Here is a 26,347-nt window from a genome sequence, read left to right on the forward strand (position 1 = left end):
CCCCACTTTATGGTCTCTAGGCATGTTAATGATGAATGTATCAGTTGTAATGGTAAAGTAATTGAATGTTTTAACATTAATGTAAGAAAACATTCTATTATTTATCAATAACAAAGTATTAAGAAAAAATAATGCAGAATTGTATTTTTCAAAATTACAATATATTGGAAAAAGAAAATGTGTGCCATGATTACACACACTGTAACTTTTGACAATTTTAACCATTTAACTATTTGCTCAAACTGGTTAACCCAGTCTCTGATTTAAACATTTTTTGTCCGTTTGTAAATGAATAAACAAAACTACTTGACAATCACCAAGTACTGTATGCCTTTCCCCCCATAACTGTGATAATTGATAAATTACGCAGCAATCAGCAGCCTTAAAGATATTCAATAACACAGTTTATTAATAATTTCTTTGGCTAGAACTTTAGTCAGAAAGAGATGTTATTTCATAGTCAGCAATGGTAAACTGATTCCTGGAAATACAATATATCCTTCAACTTAATGCTTTTCCCATTCACAGTTTGGAAGAGTTGCAATTGACTTCCAAAATATGATAATACAGCACAATTGCTGAATTATGAAAGACAGTTAAATGATTCAGCAACAGTGTTCAGTTTCTCTTGTATGTTGTTAGTCAAGAGTACCAGATCAAGTTAGCTTGTGAAAATGTCCTTCTGAATTATCCAGACGCATATGGCATCTTTGTTGTTTGTGTATTCTGCAATGTGCTTTATGCTTAATAAACCAATTCAAAAATAGACATGCATTTTTATTGTAAAAATGGCACAGAAATTGCTTCTATTCCAGTAAACAGTATCCAACGCTACTGTAAGATGCTGTAAATTATTCTTGTGGCATAGTCAATTGTATTTTAATTGCTTTCAAATGATTCACCTTATTTTACTTAAAAATTGCTGCAGTATATGAATGTCAGAGCTGGGAATGAAGTCACACCTATGTTGACCATGTTCCATGTAGATTCCAACATATTAAGTTATACTTTGCAAATTCCAAACACTGCAGCAATATGTCCAGAGAGTGAAGTTGGAGGTTACTGTGTGCATGACTGACTTAATGAGACACAAAGGGACTAAAGTGCTAATAAACAGTATAATACTACAGCTTACACTAAAGTTTGTGGATATTCCTCACCATTTTGGATTGATGTCATAATCTGAAGTTGGGCAAACTTGGACTTCACAGACCAGCGACAAGTTTTAAATTTCAACTAGGAACTTGGAGATTACTTAAAACTTGCTGCACTATACTACGTTTTGGAGGGTTTCCACATTTTGGTTCTTTGTTGGAGGAGGTACAGTATGCTTCTGTGAAATACCTTTAAACACAGAAGTTCACAGAAAAGCAGACTAACTAAAACCAGACCACGCACAAAAGTGAGGGACTTAGTATACATAAAAAGATAGTTACTTCAGAAGATGGTGTATAAGACTTAAGAGAACACACAAATAAATAGATGAACTGCTTTGTACTGCACAGTAGACCTTAATATGCAAACCAGAAATCTCTTCTCGTTTTGATTTTTTTATATTTTATTAAGCGAACAAAACACAAACAGTAAAACAATTCAGTCCAACATAATAACCGCACATTACTAATTTAGTAGTACAGACACGGTGTTCCAACCCCTAGCAAAGATTTAGCATCATTGTTTATTCCATATTTAACAAAAATCAGACTTTGCTTTAGAGTTTTCATGCAAAAGAATATTTCAAATAATTACACAAATGAAATTGGCATGGACAAAAATAATGGGATCCTTATCCTAATATTTTGTTGCACAACCTTTAGAGGAAAATCACTACAAACAAGTGATTCCTGGAGCTCTCCATGAGACTTTTGAACCTGTCCACAGATAGTTCGGCCCACTCATCTTGAGCAAACAGCTCCAGCTGTGTCAGGTTTGAAGGGGGCCTTCTCTAGACTGCATGTTTTTATTCTTTTCATAGATGTTCGATAAGATTCAAATAAGGCTCACAGTAGGCAACTTCAGAATAGTTCAATGTTTTGTTCTTAAACATTCTTGGGTGCTTTTAGCTGTGTGTACTGGGTCATCGTCATGTTTAAGGATCCCTGACCAGGGACTGAAACAGAGCTTTCTGACACTGGGGAGTATGTTTCACTCTAGAATGTCCTGATAGTCTTGAGATTTCCTTGTTTTCTGCACAGACTCAGGGCACCTCATTCTAGACACAGCAAAGCATCCCCTAAACCCAACAGAGCATCCTATATGTTTCACAGTAGGTATGTTGTTGTTTTTATTTTAAAAAAGCTTCAATTTTTAAATCTGTGGACACAGAGCTAATGCATCTTGCCAAAATGCTCCAGTTTTGTCTCATCTGTCCAAAGGATATTCTCTCAGAAACACTGAGGCTTGTCAATATGCATTTTAGCAAATTCCTGTCTGTTTTATTTTTATGTTTTTCTTTCAACAGTGGAGTCTTCTTAGGTCTTCTTCCTTCAAGCCCACAGTCACTCAAAAAGCAACCGGATGGTACAATCAGAAATTGATGGACCTTGACCTAGTTCAGCTTGTATCTCTTAAAAGTTGTCCTTGGCTTTTAGTCTGCCATTCTCACTATCTTTCAGCCTATTTCGGGGTTTATTTTTCACTTGCAGCTGCATCCAAGAATGTTGGCTACAGTCCCATGGACCTTAAACTTCTTAATGATATTTGCAACTGTTGCCACAGGAACTTTAGGCTACTTGAAGATGGTCTTCTAGCCTTTGCCATTATCAAAAATGTCTATAATTTCCTTTCTGAAATCTACAGACAACTCTCTCCTTTGCTTTCTCTGGTCCATGTTCAGTGTGGGACATGAGTTGATACCAAACAAAAATGTGACTATTTTTCCTCCTTTTAAATAGTCAGAATGACCGATTGCACGTTTGGAGACATAGCTGATACTAATTTCTGAAAACACCTAGTTTGAAAAATTATTTAGGATCTTTTCTAGAGGTATCAACAAATGTGACCAGGCCATTTTAGAATATCTTTGTAGAATAAGCAGCACTTCATTTCTTTTCACACTTGCTTTGCTTTACTCGATGACATATCAAAGGCATACATTGGACAATTGCTTTTCATTTAATCACTTTTCAGGAGGCATACATTACTTGTCCATGTCTAAATTAGTGGTAGGGTTCAGGTTACTATTGTTACTGTACTTGAGCAGATTATATGGGAAATTGCACTTTTTGCAGTATTTTTAAATGCAAATAAGTACATAATTTAGCAATGATTCTACTTGTTACATTGCCAAGGTGTATTGTTACTATGTAGAATTGATTGAATTTGTTCAAAATCTGAAGTTACAGTAGCCAATGAAAAAAGAAATATAATTCAAAACATTATGGGGTTGTAGGTCACAACTTTGTAGCACAAAGTATTTTACTGAATGACGTAACGGCCCTGAAGTACAGTCTGGTACAGTAAGTGGATGTATCTCAGTATATTGCAATCAAGTGTATTGTGTACACACTGTAGAATTTCGTACCTTAAATTGGAAGCAACTGTATGTTTGTGCTGAATGTGGAGATACTTGCTCAGTGGATGATGCTACAGAAGTTCTCAGTGTAGTGGCAGCAAAGAACCGCTTCATTAAAAGAAATTTTATTGTAAATCTCTGGTCACATTCAGAAGAGCTGTTTAGCTCTTGAGAGACAAAACAGCTTCATTATGCAGTATACAGTGTATCCCAGAAACAAACAGTGGAGTTACCTGCATAAAATAATTCTTCCTAAAATTTACAAAAACCCATAGGTGTAAGTTGATTTTGAAACTAGCTGGGAGTTTAAAATAATACTGAACAAATGATAAAAAATACAATTTGTTATTGTATATTAATGCAGCAAAATTCAGATAACCAGTGATTACTGCAACCAAAGTGGTGACCATGTACATGAAAGAATAAGCTAGGATAATGAATTAGCATCATTTTAAAAAATATACTCCCCTTTAATGAGTAATATCTATGTGATAGGTATTTAGGATATTTATTTTTTAAAGCGCATTGTGTACATTGATAAGTTAGTATAGTCATAAGTCATTCTCTGTATAAGAATAATGGCACTTGCAAAGTTTTAGGCTTTACTGTTTGGGTAAATCTACATCAAAAATGTCCACAAATGGAACTGCCAGGGCATAATTAATGTACTCATGCAACTACTATGAATTGGTCACACAAATGGGGGCTGGGAACAGCTGCATCTTCATAGCCCAAAAAAAAAAAAAATCCTACAACATTATATTCATGACACATATGACCAGTATTGCTGTGCTGTATTTGTCTAAGCATATATTTTTTTCGACTTACAGTTGACAAAACAGTCCACTCATCACCCAATTACTCTTGTACCACCTACCTACATGTCTGTTTATTGTTCTTTTCTCAACATTCAAGTACCTGAGGCAGTGCCGCACAATCACCAGACTTTAGCTTGATTATCTCTACCCTACTTTGCTATTTAGAAATATCATATTAACTGTGGTTGAGTTTTTAAAATGTATTTCTATATGCCACTGTTATGCAGACTGTACTTGCCTGATGTCAGTATGATTCAAAAGCTTTTTGTCATGTGGATATTGTGGATATCAGCACTGGTTTTATTTTTTTGTGTGTGCTACTTGCAAAACTTTAAGCTTTTACATTCTCCACTGAAGTCTTTGCCATCTAAAAATATACTTTATAAAGATAACCACAGATTATATTGCTAACTTGTATATAAGTTAAGTTACTTCCTTAGAAGGCTGGCTTCCTTCAACATCTGCAATAAGATGCTGCAGATGTTCTATCAAACAGTTGTGGCGAGCGCCCTCTTCTACGCAGTGGTGTGCTGGGGAGGCAGCATTAAGAGGAAAGACGCCTCACGCCTGGACAAACTGGTGAGGAAGGCAGGCTCTATTGTTGGCATGGAGCTGGACAGTTTAACATCTGTTGCAGAGCGAAGGGCGCTCAGAAGGCTCCTATCAATTATGGAGAATCCACTGCATCCACTAAATAATGTCATCTCCAGACAGAGGAGCAGCTTCAGCGACAGACTGCTGTCACTGTCCTGCTCCACAGACAGATTGAGGAGATCGTTCCTCCCCCAAACTATGCGACTCTTTAATTCCACCAGGGGGGGTAAACGTTAATATTTAACATTATACATAGTTATTGTCTGTTTTTTTCACCTGTATTATTATCATTCTTTAATTTAATATTATTTATTGTATCAGTATGCTGCTGCTGAAGAATGTGAATTTCCCATTGGGATTAATAAAGTATCTATCTATCTATCTATCTATCTATCTATCTATCTATCTATCTATCTATCTATCTATCTATCTATCTATCTATCTATCTATCTATCTATCTATCTATCTATCCATAAGGATGACTTTGATTGTTTGGATTATCTTACTTAATATACATTAATAGTAGCAATATGATTTTTCGCATGTTTTAGGATTTGAAACATATACTAATAGTGCATAGAACTTAAAGAAACCTGTAACAGACTGAGATTAAAATTTTAATAACAATCTAAATAATATAGCACCCTTAATATTGATTTCAAATTGTAATCATTATTGCAAGAGCAGTAATAAAATTATTTCAATTTAAATTGTATTATGGTGAGAGAAAATATGAAGCACTTTGTGCTTTGTAGCTGATGAGGGGCCCAGATTTCTAGAAGTATACAATAACAATTACAGAATGAAACTATTGAATCTGCTGTGCTATTCATTTAGATTATGTTTGGAAAATAAATGTTTTCATATGTTGAAATCCTATAGAAAGCTGCAAAGATGACACTTTTTCCTTCAATAAATCAAATGATCATTTAAAACTGTGTATTGTGTTTGTCTTTTGTATTATACTAAAATTGTTATGACATCAGGAACAATTAAGTGTTACGAATAAGCAACAACAGAGGAAATCAGGAAGAGACAAATACTTTTCCATGGCACTGTATGCTACTAACATGTTAATAAATATCCATTGAGAAAATGGCAAACTCGCAATCTGTTTAAAAAAAAAAGTTAATAAACTTGGAGCTTGCACATTAAAGTAAGGATAAACCCAATAAATTTCACAAAATGTTAATGTTTACCCTAAACAAAGGTGATTATCAAGATTATGAGTGAGGTCTACTAGACCAAACATTCATAACCCTATTTAATGTGCCAGTCACAACTTGAACTAAAAAATGTCTCTTAGTGGGAAATCAGCAAATGCATAATCTTTTATTATTTATTTGAGAGAAATATGTTTCAAACAAATTTATAAAATGAAAGTAAAGCATTATTATTGTACTTGCATCACAAAACACAAATGAACCTCTGATATGTAAAGTATGTTTACCATATGTATAAACATCCAAGAGTTTTTGATAATTACACAGTACTTCACTGAATTACAAAAGGCATAATGATGGCACATAAATCTACCAAATCAAAGACTGTGAGACGTGCTCTCTGCTGAGGAATCTCTCATGTTACACATGCCACCAATTTAGCCATACTTCCTAAAATGGCACAAATGAAACATATACTGAGGACACTGGCAATTATAAGCAGCAGATTCTACCACTCAGCTAAGCAGCCAGCTGTAGCTCTACCTGGGTACACCTGTGAATGACCTTATTTGAGTGGCCACATGTGCCACAGCTTATTTAAATTACACATGTGTATGAATGCACAATGGTGACAATGTATGCCCTATATTGCAGTAGGATAAGTGACAGCTGCTATGTATGCATATGCCTATGGAAATGCTTGAAATTTATCTCAAAAACCGAATGAAAAACAGGCTAAAAAAATGAATGTTTACTTTAAAACATAAGCTTGGTACTTTACAAGACAAAAGGTATTTCTTAACAGCCATAGTATACTGTATATTAATTTGCCTAATAAAATTGCATTCTAAAGTGGTGTTTTTTTTGTTTTTTTTTTTAATTCAAAAACACCTTGTCGGTCCTTGCAGCATACTTTGATTTTAAAGGGTAAACCAATCCATATGTGAATGAAAAGTCATTAAAACATACCAAATACATCAATTTTTTAAGCCAAAAATGTTACTAAGTATTGATCCATGTCTGAAGATTACATACACATGTACAGTATTACAAAAAAACCATATACATGTTCTTTAAATAAGGCAAAAAAGGAAAAAGCAAATCTTTATTGTGAGGTACATTCTACTTTGCCAGCACACCTGTTCATTTTCCTCTGCATGGATTCCCCTCGGAAAGTCATTGCCAATTGCCCATTATGGACATTATTGAATGTTGATGCTCGCATATGAATTGATGTCTTTGATCAACAGAAAACTACATAGTAACAATTAAAAAAGGCACACTTAAAATTTCTTTTATTCTTTCACTATACAGAAGGTGATTTCTTCATGTATCCTACTACTGCTAGATTGATAATGCCCATGTGTGTTTCAGTGAGACAGTACTAAGCTCATGTACTAGGCAATAAAGGCAAAAGAACTGAACAGATATGCATCCATCCCTCCATGTTCCTAACTTGCTTATTCAGGGCAGGGTCACAAAGCAGATGGAGCCTATACCAGTAAGCACTGGACACATGGGAGGAACAATCCATGGATGGGGAGCCAGTCCTTTGCAGAACAAATAGACAGACAAATTTGGGCCACTTTAGCAACACCACTCCACTTAATCTGCATGTGTGGACTATGGGCAGAAACCAGAGCATCTGGAGAGAACATGCAAACCCCAGTCTCATACATTGCGCAAAAAAAAAAAAAAAAGCAAAGCACTACCACTGCACCACCTTGCCACCCAATATTATTATTAAATGCGGTCCTCAATATCTTCCATCTACATAAAATAAACAATAGCGTGCTATTGATGATATGTCCAGTTTATCTGCAACAACAAGCAATCCATGGCAAAGAAGGCCTTGTGCCTCAGCCCATAGGGAAAGCGACCATGCTAATGCCCCAAAGAAATGATGGGTCGACTGGCCATGAAGATGCCCCTGATCGGAATTAGTGGAAAATGACGTGCAAAAAAGCGGTCCCCGAGTCATATATATTTCTCTGCTATAGGCACAATAATAATGATAATAACAATCCATCCACTTTACTATCAACTCCTATCCAGGGCAGCTGAAACCTATGCCAACAAGCATCAGGTGTATGGCAAGAATTATCCCTGGACAGGGCGCCTGTCCATCACAGGGTGAACATATACACAATTGGGCCACTTTAGCAGTGCCAATTAGCTATTATATTATTTGAGTGTTCATCTGCCTGTTATTACAAGCCATGGCAGAACAAACAGTTAACTGCTGCAGAAACAGAACTGCAGAAGCAAAAGGAGGATTATAAGCAGAATATACTGTGGTTAACACTGGGGGCTTTTGGTTTGTCATAACCTACGATGGCGGCTGTGAGCAGACAAGTGATCAGGAAATGTACTCTTATCTCAAGAAAATTAGTTCCAAGAATGTGTAATAAAATAATTTTTTTTGTTTCATTTTGCTATCACAAGGATGCCTCATAAACACAGAAGGCAGGTTTTCTAAAGTTGAAACCCTTTCTTCTTCAAAGTGAACATATTTAGTATGTTTTAGGGCATTTTCATTCAGCTATGGACTTTTTTATCCTTTAGCTCCATTGTAATCTGCAAGAACAGACAAAGTATTGTTAACATTTATTAAAAAAACACTTCACTTTAAAATGCAGTTTTATGTGGCAAATTACTATATACCATGATTGTGAAGAAATAACTTCTACTAAAAAATACCAAACTTTTCTTTTAATATGTGGAAAAGACCAATGCTATTCAAAATCATTGTCAACGATTTCCAGACTAGGCAAGCTTTTGACTTTACAGCAATAAGGGGTGTTTCATCAAGCAGCGCCATCTGTATGTTTTTGGTTTTCACATATATTTTGTGCACTTTGCATGGCAGAATACTAAGAGTTCTCTTTATCAAATTGGTTACTTCCCATAACAGATGTATAACACCCTGCTGATTCACTAATGCCTCACATGTGGACACCTGAATTAAATTACCAATTGGGATTGAGTGTTTCTAAAAGACTTCACTGTTGAAATGGATTTTATTTAGCACATTTAAGGTTGATTTAGTAATGACTTTGGTCTTGTACTCATCACATTTTTGCATTGCTTTTAAAAGAGCTAAAACTAATTACATAAAAGGAATGACTGAACTGGAAAACATTTAAACTATGATCTACGTAAGGAAATAACATTTCTGTGCATGATTCTATGAAATGCGCCAGAATGTACTAGAGAGTGATGAGTTTGAGCAACTTGTACATTTGATAACTCATGATGAAGTATGAGATTAAGTTAGAGTTCCTTCTTATATTGCATTTTTGTATTAATTTGGCTATAATGTTAGAATACCCTTCTTTTAGCTAGTACACCACCCAAGGTTGTGTAAAAGCCTTTTTATTCTACAATCAACTTATCAACGCTATTCTAAAGTCACATGTAGCAATCCAGTTCTGTGACTGAATACTAGGGGTGTGTTTTTTCAAGATTACTGTAACACTTCATCCACCTGTGTTAGAATGAGGTTTTCTAAATTAAAAAAAAATACAAGACTTTTGCAGCTATAAGGTTTTGGTTTTATTAACTGCCCTAAAGTAAGAAGAAACTCACATAAGGCAGATGATTTCTTTATTCTTATGGCATAAATATTGCTCAAGCATTTCACTATAAAAAAAAAAGTCAAGACAACTAAATAAAGGAAACGCATGTAAACAATTAAAGTTGTTCTGATCACTTCCATAAGGTGGAAAAAACCAGCAGCACATAAGGCAATTAAGAGAAATTAATACGTATTTTTTGGCTCCAGTATTTACCAACTGTTACATACCTTATTCTCCCAACATATGTCAAATCCCTAAAGTGACATGGGTTGACAAATATATGCTTATCTATAGACTTGTTTTCTGGACAGAAAACAACATTATGTTCTTTTTCAAAAGATGAATTGTATTATATTCAACTTTCCAGCTACAGTATTGAAATTGCATGATGTTTACTCATGATGTTTCTGGCAATGCACAGCACAGAGGTGTGATGCCAATCTGTACCAGATGGTTTATATCCCAACTCACTGCTGCTGGTAAATGAAAATTTTAAATTCATTCACATAATCTGTCAAACTTCTGTGCTGAATATGTACAGTAGATTAAAAGCATGAATGCTAAATGTTGTTTTGTAAATCAAGCCATTCTAATCAGTCTTAATTTGCTCATTTATTTTATCCTTTTAGGATCATGAAGGTGAAAGGATTTTGTTGTTGTATTTAAAAGCATTTGCTAGTGTACTGTACTATATTAAGTTACCAAGAACTGGAACCAAGTGAGTGTGTTCAGGGATAAAATAAGACAAAACTTTGATCTCTCAGAAGAAATGTGTTATTTATTCATTACTAACTATCTCATAGATCTTTAAGATAAAATATAATAGCTTTAAATCTTCAGAAATGGAAAAAGCTCTAACATTACAAATAATAATCAAAGCTATTCAATGAAATAAACAGGATAAAAAAGTAAAAATTAATTTTTAATTAACATGATTTAAAAACACAAGAATAATATGGCAAACGGATTAAAGGCAAAAAATAATTCAGAATTATTTTTTGACTTATAAACTTAATACAGTGGGTTGAAAAAGTATTCAACCCCCAACCCCCGGAAAGCCACCATATTTCCATCTTACATCATTACAAATCACAAATGCAAAGTATCACAGTGAACTTTTATTTCTCTGTGTACATATTTTGAAACATTTAGAGCTTGGTGAACTATACAAATGCAAATTGACACTCATGTTGTGAAAAATGCTGTTGAAAAAGTAACTGACCCCTTCACATGACACACAGTCAATACTTGGTAGCAGCACCCTTTGTGGCAATAACTGCAGGCAGTTACATTGGATAGCCATCTACAAGCTTAGTACATCTGGATGGAGGCAATTCTTCCCATTTTTCCTTGCAGAACTGCTCCAACTGGGCAAAGCTTGAAGGCTTTAGTTTGTGAACTGCAATTTTGAGATCATGCCACAAATTTTCAATTGGATTCAGATCCGGACTCTGGCTAGGCCACTGCAAAACCTGGATCTTTTTTTGGTCAAACCATACTTTGGCTACTTTTGCACTGTGTTTAGGATCATTGTCCTGCTGAAAGTGGTAGCGTCCGAGTCCCAATTTCATGGCTGACGTTTGAAGGTTTTCTTCCAACAAAATGAACAAGGGACCCACTGCCTGCCTTAGAGAAGCAGCCAAAAGCATGATGCTCCCCCCACCATGCTTGATAGTAGGTATGGTGTTTGCCGGATTATTGGCAGTCCCTTCCATCTGCCAGACAAACGCCTTTATGTTGAGGCCACAAAGTTCAATTTTGGTCTCATCAGACCAAAGTATATGACTCCAGAATGCAGGACTCTTGTCAAGATGTCTGTTAGCTAATTCTAATCGAGCTTTCAGATGACAATTTTTTAGTAGTGGCTTTTGTCTGGCAACTCTGCCACACAGCCCCTCTCTGTGCAAAACCTTCGATATTTTAGAATGTGCATATCCACTCCAGCTGCAGATACTGAGCTTTGCAGGTCACTGAGAGTCACCTTAGGATTTGCTCTTACTTCTCTGACTAGTTTTCTTAACATTTTCTTTGTTATTTTAACAGGGTGGCCTGACCATGGCTGCTTCATTATGCTTCCAGTTGTCTTCCACTTTGCTATGATGGCCTACACAGTGGACACACTGATCCTAAGGAGCTTGGCATTCTTCTTGTCACCACTGCAATCTTTAAACTTCTTAATCACAGTGGCTCTCAAAGTTCCCTTGTCTTCATTTGTGTCAGTTTTTGAGGTTTCACCAAATAACTCACTTGTACTGATTTCTCAGTTGTATGTTCCTAAGAACTGACCTAAATAATCACTTATACACCATGTGGCATAGTGGGTCTGCGGCTACAACAAAATATGGCCAGGTTTTAAGTCCATAAAGCCATGTCACTCTCCGTGGGCGCGATTGCACGACCGCGGGGAATTAATGAGGTAGTTGGGGCGAGTCGCACCTGCTCAATTGATTCATAGGCTTCCTGCGGGATGTGATTAAGGCACTGCGCCCACAGAGATAGGTGGATATATATGGGCCAGCACAGAGGGAGAGAATATAAGAGGACATAAAGAAAAGATGTAAAAGAGAGAAAATAATAAAAGAGAGGTGAAAGGACAGAAAAAGGCAGTCATAGGAGATGATCCAGGAAGGCCAGGACACCAGGAAGGAGAAGGCAGCTCGAACTGGGGCTCCGGAAGGGAGCGCAGGCTGAAGCGCAAAGGGGCTGGTTCACAACACTGACTAGAGTGGGGCGAGCAGGATGTAAGCCTTCCCAGTGGATCTGAGGAGCAACTGTGTGAGTGCGAAGGAAGACGGGAGGTGTGCTGACCTCGGACGGTCTGGCTGCACAGTGTGGCGGCAGCTAAGACGGGGTGGGGTCGGCAGAAAGGAGTTCATGCTGCAGGGGCTCCGCCAGCAACGCCTGTGATCGGTGAGCCAAGGAGATAGAAGGTGGTAGGCTGCGATCAGGTGAAGAGAGACTGCATTTTAACCTCTATTTTAACAGAGTTATTTATTGATTTTATGGATTTTTTTTTAAAGAACATTGCACTGTGGACACTCATGGTTTTACTTTTGTTTTGGATTGTTTTTATTATAATAAAAGTACATGAGCACTTTTCACCATCCCCTGGCTCCATCTAAGATTTGTCCTCATTTTTCAGCTCATCTCGGTCATAACTATCGACGGTGTTGGTTCAGTAGACTCCCATGTGGGAAGAGGGAGTCTGTAGGGGACCGGCATCGTCACAGACCAGTCAACAAGCTAGAGCAGTGTTTCCCAAACTGGGTCCTGGTGAACCCCTGTGGCTGCAGGTTTTTGTTCCAACCAGCTTCTGTTTTTAATTGAACTCCTGGGCTAATTAAGTGAACTGATATTTCCCAAGTTCTGTGTTTAGGAAACAATATAGAAATTAGAAAACTAAGTTTGCTAAAAAAATAAATAAATAAATATTAAAAATGTACCAAGCAGTTATATAGGAATAATGTATTTTTTTTCCTTTAAACAGTATTTTCATCTTGATTTTCATTCTACTTTTCTAGGTGTTCTAATTGTTTAATTGATCCATTATTTACTAATTAGTGGGTCTAACGCTAAAGTAGTTGCAGCCTTTGATTATTCAGTGTTGTTTGCCTGGGTGTCTGATCTGCTCGTTTTAAATTATCATTATTAAGATACAACGAAGAGGGAAAAACTGCACAGAGAAAGGGCAAAGTAAAATGAAATCAACAAAAGAGAGTTAAGCATTTAAATCTATAGCAAAAGCAGAAATATTTCTAAATGCCTTATAAATGTAAAAATCATGCTGCTGTGCTTTTCTGAATGTCGAATAAAAGAAAAAAGAAACAGCTAATTAAATGAGATCAGTGCTATGAGGTGTTGTCAATGATTAGGAATCCGGTTGGAACAAAAACCTGCAGCCACAGGGGTTCACCAGGACCGAGTTTGGGAAACACTGAGCTAGAGGATTAATTGCTTGATTGTTTACACCCGTTTTCATTACCCTTATTGCATTGTTAGCAATCATGTTAATGTCAATTTATTTATATAGCACATTTAAAACAACATAGGAATGCTGTGGCCAAAGTGCTTTACAATAATAGAATAAAAGAAAAACATACAATTAACATAAATAACATAAATAGAAATAAAATATATGAACATAAATAAAATAAATAATAAATAGAGGTAATGTTACATAATGACAATGAGGAAACCATCAGTATTGCTGAAGGTCACAGAATGCAAGTGAATAGAAATGAGTCTTTAATCTCGTTTTGAACAGTTCAATTGTAGACGACTCTTTTATGAAATGAGGTAAAGAGTTCCACAGGTGAGGAGCAGCAGCTGCAAAAGCCCTGTCCCCCTTAGTTTTACACTTAGTACGAGGGACAACAAGAGACAACTGATCAGAAGATCTAAGCACTCTAGATGGCTGGTGTAAAGCACACAATTCAGATAAATAGGCAGGAGCAAGTCCATGTAAAGATATAAAAACTAGCAACAAGATTTTAAAATCAATTCGAAAAGTGACAGGCAGCCAGTGTAAAGAACCTAATATTGGAGAAACAGAGTCATACTTTCTTGCCCCAACCAGGAAGCGAGTGGCAGCATTCTGGACCAACTATAATCTGCGTAACAGGGATTTGCTAATCCAAGAATACAGCGAGTTGCAGTAATCAAGGCGAGAAAAGATAAAAGCATGGGTAGCTTGATAAAGATAAAAAGGCTTGATCTTACCTAATAGACAAAGCAACTCTTGATTACAGAATTAATCTGTTTCTCAAAAGAGAGGTTACTGTCAAAGGTAACACCAAGATTGCGGACTTGAGGTTTGCAAAAGACAGAGAAAGAGCCGAGAAGTCCAAGACCAATTTGGGCTTTAGCTGATGGACCCACTATAAGCACCTCCGTTTTATTTTGATTCAGATCAAGAAAATTATTAGCCATCCAGGATCTTAGTTCAGAAAGACAGTTGTGCAGTTGATTTATTGCAGAGTTGCAGACAGGAATATAAACCTGTGTATCATCAGCATAGCAGTGAAAAGAAATGTTAAATTTCCTAAAAATAGCTCCAATAGGATGAAGGTATATAGAGAATAAAATAGGACCCAAAATGGATCCCTGAGGAATACCATATTTAAGAGGAGCAGTAGATGAAAAAGAGGAATTTAAAGTCATTGAAAAGTATCTACCAATTAGATATGACCTGGACCAGTTAAGAGCAGCCCCTTTAAGCCCAACAAGATGTTCAAGTCGCAGCAGCAATATCTCATGGTCAATAGTGTCAAAGGCAGCGGACAGGTCAAGGAGGACAAGGACTGTAGCACCACCTGAGTCAGTAATAACAGAGATGTCACTGAATATTGTATACTGTACTAATCATACAGTCTTCAAGCTATTAGGGGTCTAATACAGTACTTATTCAACATCAGATTTCCCGGATATGTTCTTTATCATTGCAGCATAACTTGATTTTTTTTTAGTGAAAATTTATTGTCCAAGAGGCCCTCATTTATATATAACAGTATGAAACTAAAGATGCATTTTCAAAGAAAAATATCACTGTAGACTGATGTAATGGATAAATAAAGATTCAGCATTTTCACCTATGGATAACCAACACATTTTTTTTTAACGGGTACAAAAAAGGTTATATGACAGTCACTGAGACAACCCCTTCAGGTTCTCAACTGTAACAAGTGAGCATCACTGAAACTGCAACAGCATGGATTAAACCAAAGTGTTTCAATTCAATTCAATTCAATTTTCCTTTCCCAAGAGGGAAATTTGGTTACACAGAGAGGCCTCAAAGTAACATTAAAACATTAGACATTAAAAGCATGTCAAATAAACACAGCAAAAAACATTCTACAAATAAAATAAATTAAAACAGTAAATCTTATACACATGCTATAAAATTATATTCTACATACTCCACATACAAATTAAACCATCTTTAAAACTTGCATCTTGTACCCGTGATCCATTCCATTGTACAAACTATGGCATCAGCAGCATATATTTTGAAACACTTCTCAACATTTGAGATGTAATAGATTGGAAATCCACAGCTTCTAACTGGGAAAAGTAAAATGTTTCAAAGGTACTAGAATATCTGACAATAATGCCAACCTGAACAGTCAACCACCTGTGAAATTTTGATTGCATTCTTAACTTTATATACAAGAACTATGACTTTCAATTTCAAATGGCAAAGATATTCAAGAGAAGGTTCAAGTCAAAATAATCAATTCATTCCTTTTCTGAATCTTCAGATTTCAATACAGGGACAGAGTCTGCTTCAGAAGCACTGGGTGCAATTCAAGAATTAACCCTGAATAGGGTACACATGCAACACAGGGCACTTTCAGTAAGAGAAGTTAAAAAAAAAAAATAATAGACAGCTGTAAGGCTTTTGTTCTTGTTCATATTTTATGTACACTTACATATCATGTAGCTCATTGTTGAGTATAGAGGCACACACATGTTTTCTCTCTATAATGTTCCCATTTACAGATATCATTCAATAACAAACTACCATTTTTCACTTGGTAATGACACAATTATATTATCAATAAATCCAAATTAAATGTATTCAGTTATCTTACTAATTAACTATTTTATTGACTGTGAATAAAGTAAAATTACTTACCATGTTTACAACTATATAAATATTCAACCATTTTCATTTACATGTTAATGTGTTGCAGGAATATGCAACGGTTTATCTCTTAAAGGAAGTTATCATGAATAAATCACATCCTAAGATCAAAGCAAAAAAGTTTTCATCTTCCTCTGTTATGAATAAATTGAACAGGTTTAATATAAATTTGATTGCCCCCCAAAAAAATCCTTTGCCTTCTGCTTTATGAAGAATGCTGCTAATTTTTATGAAGACATGGCATCCCAAGCAACTATAATAGTACATTTCTTGGAGAACAAAATTCTAATTTGCAGATGATGTTGTGTTTTCACCAGCGTTTCAAGCCTGGCTTAAGTGGCTGCATTTTTGTCATCTTTCTGTTATTCACTAAATAATATTGTTATCTATGTCAATGATTGTGTTTTTCATTTTCTTTGTATGTTATGTTTTGAATATTGTTTTGTTCACTAAATATGTGTAGTATGTACATAATATGTTTATTTATGGATTCACGTCTTCTATTATGTACCCTTTCTACTTTATACTGAGTTCCAAGGGGTGGGGCCACCATTACAATTTAGCTAGAGGACCACCCTCTGCCTTTACATTCCAGATTCTCCAGATCAGCATTTATTTTGGTTTTATTGATCTTGTGCTATAGTTTTGTGCTTTGTGAATTTGGGATATGAACAATTTTTGTTTGTTCAGAGTTCCTTTTGGGCTTAGTGTTTTTTTTTTTGCATTTGCTTTATTTTTGAAAACATTCTTTTTTGTAATAATTTTTTTATGATTTCTTCTCCACCTTTTCAATATTTCATTGAAATTGTAAATAACTGTTTTGAGTCTGGGCTTCCCTTTTTTGTGTCTTCTGGTTCAGGGAAAGGCCCATTTTGGAGAATAGGGCTCAGAATAGCCTGCTGCTAGATTTAGGAGGCAATGGCTCATTTTGGCATTTTAAATTTCTGCTAAAAATGTTCCCTTTTTTAAGGAATCGGCTAAAGAATTTTTCAAGTTGATCAGGAGTGTTATTACACATTGACTTATTCTCAAAAAAAAAAAATCTTAGTCACACATTTAAACACTATTCAAAAAAGAGTAATTCTTTGCTTTGCATCAATATCTTGAATAGCATTGGCCATACATTCTTGCGCTGAACATGTGCAGGTCACAACACCCAGCAACACACCCCTTCAGTGAAACGATGGTGCCCATGGTTTCGACTATGAAAAAAATTCCAGTGCTCAAAGAAAAACCTGAACACCAAATGGTGATGCACATATGTAACTGGAAAACTGGTAAAAATCAAAAAACAAAAGAAACTAAAATTAGTAACATACCAAAACAAAATGAAATAATCAGAAATCAAATACTAATGCATTTGCGACATCCAAGTAAAATGGTGTGTGCTCAATATTGAAAAACCTAGCTACTGCCATAAATGTTCTAGGTATACAGTAATCCCTCCTCCATCGCGGGGGTTGCGTTCCAGAGCCACCCGCGAAATAGGAAAATCCGCGAAGTAGAAACCATATGTTTATATGGTTATTTTTAGAATGTCATGCTTGGGTCACAGATTTGCGCAGAAACACAGGAGGTTGTAGAGAGACAGGAACGTTATTCAAACACTGCAAACAAACATTTGTCTCTTTTTCAAAAGTTTAAACTGTGCTCCATGACAAGACAGAGATGACAGTTCTGTCTCACAATTAAAAGAATGCAAACATATCTTCCTTTTCAAAGGAGTGCAAAGCAAGCAGTCAAAAAAAAAAATCAATAGGGCTTTTTGGCTTTTAAGTATGCGAAGCACCGCCGGTACAAAGCTGTTGAAGGCGGCAGCTCACACCCCCTCTGTCAGGAGCAGGAAGAGAGAGGAAGAGAGAGGAAGAGAGAGAGAGAGAGATAGAGAGACAGATAAAAAAAATCAATACGTGCCCTTTGAGCTTTTAAGTATGCGAAGCTCCGTGCAGCATGTCCTTCAGGAAGCAGCTGCACACAGCCCCCCTGCTCACACCCCCCCTACGTCAGCGCAAGAGAGAGAGAGAGAGAGAGAGAGAGAGAGAGAAAGTAAGCTGGATAGCTTCTCAGCCATCTGCCAATAGCGTCCCTTGTATGAAATCAACTGGGCAAACCAACTGAGGAAGCATGTACCAGAAATTAAAAGACCTATTGTCCGCAGAAACCCGCGAAGCAGCGAAAAATCCGCGATATATATTTAAATATGCTTACATATAAAATCCGCGATGGAGTGAAGCCGCGAAAGGCGAAGCGCGATATAGCGAGGGATCACTGTACAGCAGTTTTACAAACACAGGGATGGAAGGGCGTTAAAGAGTAGCCCCGAAGCCCAGTACTCTTACAGCATATCCTACACAATATCCTGAGATACTGCTGTCCCTAAATGTAAACTTGAAGCATTAGGTGAGTTCACCTTTACTACACTTCTGCATATGCTTATGACAAAAGAATGAAAATTGTAATTCCTCAAAAACCAGAATGGATTATATCCTCGGTTTTCCTTTATTAAAAATGGTAGCAACTGCCTTAGTCTCTCAATATAGTGGTGCTGTACATAGGTTCTATGCAACACTTATATCAATAGAGGAGTTGATACATTTGTATTAACCAGAATACTGAATATTTTAAGAAGTTACTTGGTGCAAATATTTGGTGTTTATCTCTCTGCAGCACTGAGTGGAACCTTTACATATGGTGCAAACAAGAATTGCATAATGCTCAGCCAGAGGTCTTTGGATATCATCACCCTCAACAAATGGGAATGGAAAGCAGTCAATCTAAAAGTGAAAGTGGTCAGGTTCTAAAATAAATGCTTTTATGTAGGAATGAGTCCAACTGAAACCAACTGGCACTTTTGAACTGACTGCAAATATGCAGGCTTCCATCCTACCAGTGAGGTCTCAAGAACCATTTTCCATTGCTAAGGTCTAGTCTGTCAAGATATGTTACGCAGAAGCCTTTCTTAAGACCACCAAAGTGTTTCCAACTAAACGTGGCCCCTGGTGATTCCATATTTCTTCTTTAAATTGACTGTAACTGGGCAATACTGACTACTAAGCACTTGCTTGTCAAACACTACCTTCAGATTTGGCTCCAGATGACAGAACAAGTATTCTTGAAGTGTGACTGTTCTTTTGGGATTTAAATGAACAAGAAGATGTGAAAACCTTACAATGATTCTTTTCTATACGTTTTCTAATGATTATTGTATCAGGACAATACAACTTCAGTCATTCTTGGAATACAAGCTTCTTCACCACACTCCAAATTACTAAATAACACATTAAAATCAACAGAGTGGAAAGAGAGAGGGGAAAAAAAGTTTAATTTAATGGCGGAAAAAGGCAACCAAACTGTTGGCAAACCATATTAGATGTAATTAAGAAGGTAGTAAAATACATTTAAAAAAAGTAATGAAATGACTGACTCCCCAAATCGAATAGAACAGGACAGAGAAGTTGACACCTGGGGGGCTACCAAACAAATTTTTTGATCCTTGTCTTGGACCTGGTTAGAAGGTCAATCAGTAAAGGCCCAAATTGTCTCTCTGGGTTGTAAGGATCTGACAGCACTGTGATATATTGTCACACTAATCCATTAAGCTCTTTAAAAGAATAGGACTTTCAAATCAATTCTGAAAACAACTGGGAGCCAGTGGAGACTAGAAAATGGTGATGTGAGGTCTACTACTTCAGAGGGAGAGGACCTTGCTGTAGAATTCAATAACTGGAGACATGATTAAAAATGATCTAATACGACATGAGTAAAGAAACTTGCAGTAATCTAAAAATAGATGCAAACATTACTTTTTTCTCTGCATACAATGATGACTGAAAAATAACCAAAACACTTTTTTTAAAACTACACTCATTCATTTTTAACATTTCTTTTTCCATTTCAGAGTAATGGAGAATCACATTCTTTCTGCATTGTACACAAAGAAGATACTGGCTCTGGCTGGAATGTCATTTCACTTCATGTCAGACACATGTGCTCAGAAAACTAATAAATACACCCTAAGACTCATTAGGTGGAGAAAACCTACAGCCCCGTTTATATGTGTAAGTTCCACAATTAAGGGGATTATAAAAAAACAGTTTTATTCTAATGTGTTATATACAGTAAATTTGTAATAAACCATTAATTATTAGAATCACTAAGAATGGCAACTTAAATAACTAAAATCTGAAAGAGCATCCAATATTTATTATAGATGCGTATTGTAAATTCTATATTTAACACAAGTACTTTTTCTTAACTTTTTAAAATTGAATCTCTAACAAATCCCTAGTTTCATAATACTCTTAGGATGTATTCTCGGACAGGATTAGACGCTGAAGACAATGAAGTAATATATAGAAACTCTGTTCTGAAGTATAAGATACTAGAGTCTCATACATTCTTAGAACGGAAGATGCTATTTTGCTTGAAATGAAGATAATACTAATCACTATACCAACAGTAATTCAAAATGGCATTTGCTTTCCAAAAATGTGCATGTTGTTATTCAAACTTTAAAATGTATCATGTACCCTGGTTCATATTATACATACGGTCCATAAATATTGCAATCCACAGGCTGACAGCAAAAAAAAATTCAGTCTTAATAAATGTTGTATGAAACAATAAATAAACATCTTACTAGTAAGTTATGTTTCAGTCTCTCTACATATATTATGCCTCTTATAATGACCATTCCTAAGCTTATTCAATGGTGTGTTTGATTGCTTCTATAACTTTTGTCATAGGTGAAGTGTTTTAATAAAGTGAATTTCTGGAAAGGCATTGAAAAGACATACCTTTGACATTAAAAACAAAAACCTCAGAACCAAGTTTTGCAACTAATGAGTTAATAGACAGGTAACACAAGATTCACCTTGAAGCTATTCACAGAAATACTCTATAAAATTAAATAAGTTGTTTCATCTAAAAAGAACAAAACTGTCATATTAAACAACATTGACAGTATAAGGTATTTAGTCCATTTGTTAGTTTGAGTGAAATTTACATTCACACACATGGTTCGAAGTTGTACATCTATTACAGTTTTGTCACTACAAAATACTACTACTAATACTTACTAGCTCAAGTTCAAATTTATTGTAATGTATGCATGGTGTGATACAATTCTTTTTCCAGAGTGAAGAGAAGAGAGAAAATGTCTTGTGCAGGATGGTTGACATTTCTAAAATGCTGTTAGTCATTCTAAGGCAATGTTCCTTAAATATAGAGCTTGTTGTCCTGAATTAAGAAAATGAAATTCCAGAATGTTAGAAATCCAGTAATGATGGACTTCACTATGTATCTATAAAAGCTGATGAACTAAAGAAATTGGTGAGCCTTGTTGATAATAGTCGAGATGTGTTGTATTCACTTTACTAGAAAATAAAGCAACTTTGAACTGGTGCAAATTCAGTTTCACAATATGTCAACAACTTATATATTTTAGCTTCATGTATGAAAGACTGGACACATATTTAGTCTAAGACAGGAGCCTTCAACTTCTGATTCTGGAGCGCTACTGTGGCTGCAGGTTTTCATTCTACATCTTTTCTTAATTAATGGCAAGTTTTTGCTACTAATTAAGTCTTTTGCCTTAATTTTAATTGACTTGTTTTTTAAGATTCATTCCTCTGAATTGCTTTATGTTTTCATTAAATGGCACCCAAACAGAAACGAGATGTGAAGTGAACCAACAGATGATCGACTAGGTCGGAACCTCAAACTCCAACCAGCTTCTTAATTAGAAGCCAATTCTTGTTGTTAGTTAAAATCTGTTATTAAATTCCATGGTAAACTTACATCGATCAAATGTTTGTGCTTTCAAATATCTTAAAATAAAAACACAACTAATAAGTCAAGCAGTTAAAGACAAAGGCATTTTTGCAAAATTTGCACCAACTGCTTTAGAGTAAGTGAAAGGATTCTGTGATGAACAATTTCACTATTAATTTGGAACTGTCTTAAAATTGCTTATAATTGCTTTTCTTATTATTATTTTATTTATTGAGGAGACATCATTCAAGGAAACTTAAAAATGTAAACAATAACATTTACAGTACAAACAATTAATAAAACAAACTTAATCAGGGTTAGAGAACCAAAGTGAGCGTAAAGTACAAGTAGTGTAGTACTACTGCATAGTTTGCCTTAAGTCTAGATGAAATATTAATTTTGGTTATAAATGCAATTTACTTTTCGTATAATTTGTGGAATATGTGAATTAAAGAAGAATAATTAAGACTTGATGTCCAATATCATTTAGGGCTTGAAAAAGTAGTTGCCATGAAAACAAAAATCACATTATAATCATATTAAAGGGAAAAACACACCTGTGTATGTTGTCCAGACCTGAAGGTACCAAGCCAAGGTTGGCCACATTGACAATCTTGTGTACAGCAGGTTGCCCAGAAGAATTTTTTGGTTCCAAAGTGATGGAAGTAGTGTTCTCATTCATACCAGTTAACTTGCCTGTGGATAAAATGAATAAAACATAAGCTTATTTATCTATAGTTTAATAAAAAATTGAAATGGAGCTTGAAACTGATAATGTTATAAAGACAATTAAAATTAATTCAATGAATTTTGTATTGGCATTCAAGTCTAAATCAGAAACTCGACAAATTGTGGACTTCAATACATGAATAAAATAAAAGTCATAGATTAATTTTACTCACTCAAGCATTCCCGCATGACTCGCTCTGATCCAAGTTTTATTTTTGTATTTGCTTCAGTAATTTTACTTAGTATAAATAGTACATATAGACAAGTAACTAACTAAACTACCAATGTTAAGTAGACATTTCCCTATAATAACTATACTCCAGTATTTGCAGACTGTTTTACAAAAATGTTTTAAGTGAATGTTTTGTACTTATTAATGTTTTGAAAAACAATTTTTTTTTCTCTCTGCTTGTCCAACTAATCACTGATTGTTCACCTCAGCACATGACCTTTCATGTACACTTGACAAAACATATAAAACAAACTACTTCCAAGATTTCTCAAGTTGACCCCAGCTCCAAATTGATTTGCACATAAAGTACAATTTTTCTTTATTTTTATACAAATTATATATTTTTACAACTGCAGCATAAGCAGGTTAAGTGACTTGTTCAGGGTCAGAGAATGTGCTCAGAATAAACCACTTTCTCAAACACCAAGTCACACAGTCAGCCAATACAACAAAAGGAAAATGTTTATTACATAATGTCTTGAAAACTCAAACATTTTAAGAGTATAAGTAAGCTTGCATTGTAATCTTGTAGTAAGATCATAGCTTTCATCCCATTCATTCAATTTTGACACTGTGACACATGTATTGATCTTCATGACTGCAAAATAAAATTTCCTAACATTATTTTATATTTACAGTTGCATTTATATAATGTTCAGTGTTGCAAGAGAGATACAGGGATCATATTTCTATTCCTATTACTTAAACTTCTTTTCTTTGCAGTTATACAATCTCAAAGTTCTGAAATAACTCTGTAACAATTCTTTCAACTGTCCTGGAACACCTCCTTTCCCATTAAAGGGCAGAAAGCAACACCTCGAGATGTTCATATAGTCATAAGGTGATTTATAGATGATAAACTGTACAGGATAATCAAACCCACTAGCGAAGATACTCTAGATCTACACATGAAAACCAACGCACTGTACTGTCAATACCAATGGGAATTTTAAGGCAGAAGCATTGTTTTTAACATGTTTAAAAGTTCTCATTATAAGTCAAGTCAAGTCAACTTTATTTATACAGCACTTTACATACAACAGCCGCTGACCAAAGTGCTGAACATAGGCTAAAATAAATTTTAAACAAAAACAAAATAATAAATAAGTAAAATAAAATACAATAAATGAAACTAATTAAAACATAGTAAACACAACTAAACAGAGTTAATACAGAGTAAAATCAACTGCTCACACAGGATCAAACGCCAAACCAAAGAGGGAAGCCTTAAGAGCAGACTTAAAAATGGGCAGTGAGGAGGCCTGTCTAATGTGGATCGGCAGTGAATTCCAGAGCCTTGGAGCCACAACGGAAAAAGCCCTATCCCCCCCCTGAGCTTTCGCTGAGTCCTAGGCACATCCAGAAGCAGCTGACCAGCTGATCTGAGTGAGCGGGAAGGAGAGTGCATATGCAGCAGCTCAGCGAGGTAGGGCGGAGCAAGCCCATTTAAGGACTTAAAAACAAATAAAAGAATCTTAAAATGAACTCTAAACTGAACAGGCAGCCAGTGCAGTGAGGATAACACAGGTGTAATGTGCTTTCCATCATGTATCTCATTGTTTTTCCATCAACCAAACCTTTAATGATTAGAGGAGAAGGGGAGAGCCAGTAACACAGATAAATTGCAATTAGTGTTAAGAAACATTTATTATTTTTCATAAAATTTAACTTAATTTAATTTTTAAGCAAAATATTTTCACAACTCAGCTAAGAGTGAAAAAGTACCTGATAGCTATGAAATTCTAAAATATTAACAATGTGACTATTTTGAAAACTTAAGTTTATAAACTAAAATTTTATTGAAAATGAAATGGAAGACCTCCTAACTTTAACACTATACTAGAAACAACGTAAGGTAATTTCACTAAAAAGTAGCTGAACATGTTATCTTAAAAAAAGTAAAAAAAAAAAAAAAGTATTTAAATATCAAATCATTTTACTAAAGCTTTAATATAGTAATCAGTCAGTCATTTTCCAACCCGCTATATCATACAATATCATAAGATATCATTACAGCCATGGACTTTTTCACATTTTATTAAGCTACTATAACAAAGTTTCATGGTTTTAAATTGGTAATATCTGTGTATAATAGTAGACTGAATAACTCTACAGATCCCGGTAGACTGATTAAAAAATATAAAGTATAAGTGTTCAGTCATTTGTGAAGAACAATTAAGTAAACAAGCTCTGGTGTAACCAATAATCTTTCTTATTCACATGACTAGTTAAGTAGAGTCAATTTGTGGGCAAGTTAAGGTGTTTCCCATGAACTTCTGTCTCTGGGATATCAACTTGTTGTCTACTAAAAATAATAAACAGTTAAGAATAGTGAAATGTGTAAATCAGGATAAGTGTTTAAGAAAATTGTCAAGAGACTGAAATTATCCTAAAGCAAAATAAATAATAAAGAAATGAAGAAACTATGACACAATCTGGAATATACACCTGGCTGGGTGTTCACAAAACTGAAATTGCTGGTGAAAAATCCACCAGTCAAAACGGTCACTCATAGGCCATGATTAATGCTTAATTTTCTTTATATTCACATAAAAATTGAGTTTATCTTCAAATACTTTTTGCAGCAAATCAACAGAAACCTTGCATTTCTCCCAAAAACCAGAAATTCACATGAACACAATGAAATAGAGGTGAGATGTCACAAGGGGAGCTCCAGGAACTACCATAGCATGTGAATACAGCATAATATGGGAAAAACTTCATAGAAACCATGAGGAGACTTGCACCAAATGAAGAAAACTTCTGTGGTAGGGTGAGAAGGCTAAGCACTATGTTCAGCATAAACATTGCACACTATCCTGAAGAGAGTATTCTCTACTGTGAAGCACCGTGGACTGGAAGACTTTTAAAGACAGAACATAAAAAGAATGCAGCAGAGTACACATGTATCATGGGGCATATCTACTGCAGTCTTCAAGAAACTTGGAGTAAGATTAATGTTCCTTCCAACATGGTAATAATAACTAAATAGGCATTGCCACCACTGTAGTGGTGCAAAAACAGCAGTCAATTATCTTGAGTGCTACAATCAAATGCTGTACTCTAGTAAAACATTGTAAATCTACAGTATTAACATTTACAAGGCAGCCAAAGACTTGTCTTAAAAGATTCAGATATACAATTTCTGTCAAAGGTAATCCTACTAAATAGTGACCAAAATGTGTGGGAAAGGAATACATATAGATTCAGTTACTTTAACATATTATTAGGTAATAATGCAGTATAAAACTTCGTTAGGCTGCATGAGAGCACAATAACTTTGGGTTCTAATCCCAATCCCTAA

At 35.2% G+C, this 26,347-nt stretch overlaps 1 protein-coding gene across 2 annotated transcripts in view; it reads right to left on the reverse strand.

Moving 5' to 3' along the window:
• Positions 1–26,347, reverse strand: part of ap3b1a (adaptor related protein complex 3 subunit beta 1a) — a 318,566-nt gene that overhangs the window by 21,145 nt on the left and 271,074 nt on the right. For both annotated transcript variants that reach the window (XM_028805706.2, XM_028805707.2), the window contains exon 26: positions 22,640–22,778. In XM_028805706.2, the coding sequence (XP_028661539.1) occupies positions 22,640–22,778 (139 nt within the window). The remainder of the gene's footprint in view (positions 1–22,639; positions 22,779–26,347) is intronic.

Source organism: Erpetoichthys calabaricus, chromosome 7 (assembly GCF_900747795.2).
Source record: "Erpetoichthys calabaricus chromosome 7, fErpCal1.3, whole genome shotgun sequence".
NCBI classification, from domain to species: Eukaryota; Metazoa; Chordata; class Cladistia; order Polypteriformes; family Polypteridae; genus Erpetoichthys; species Erpetoichthys calabaricus.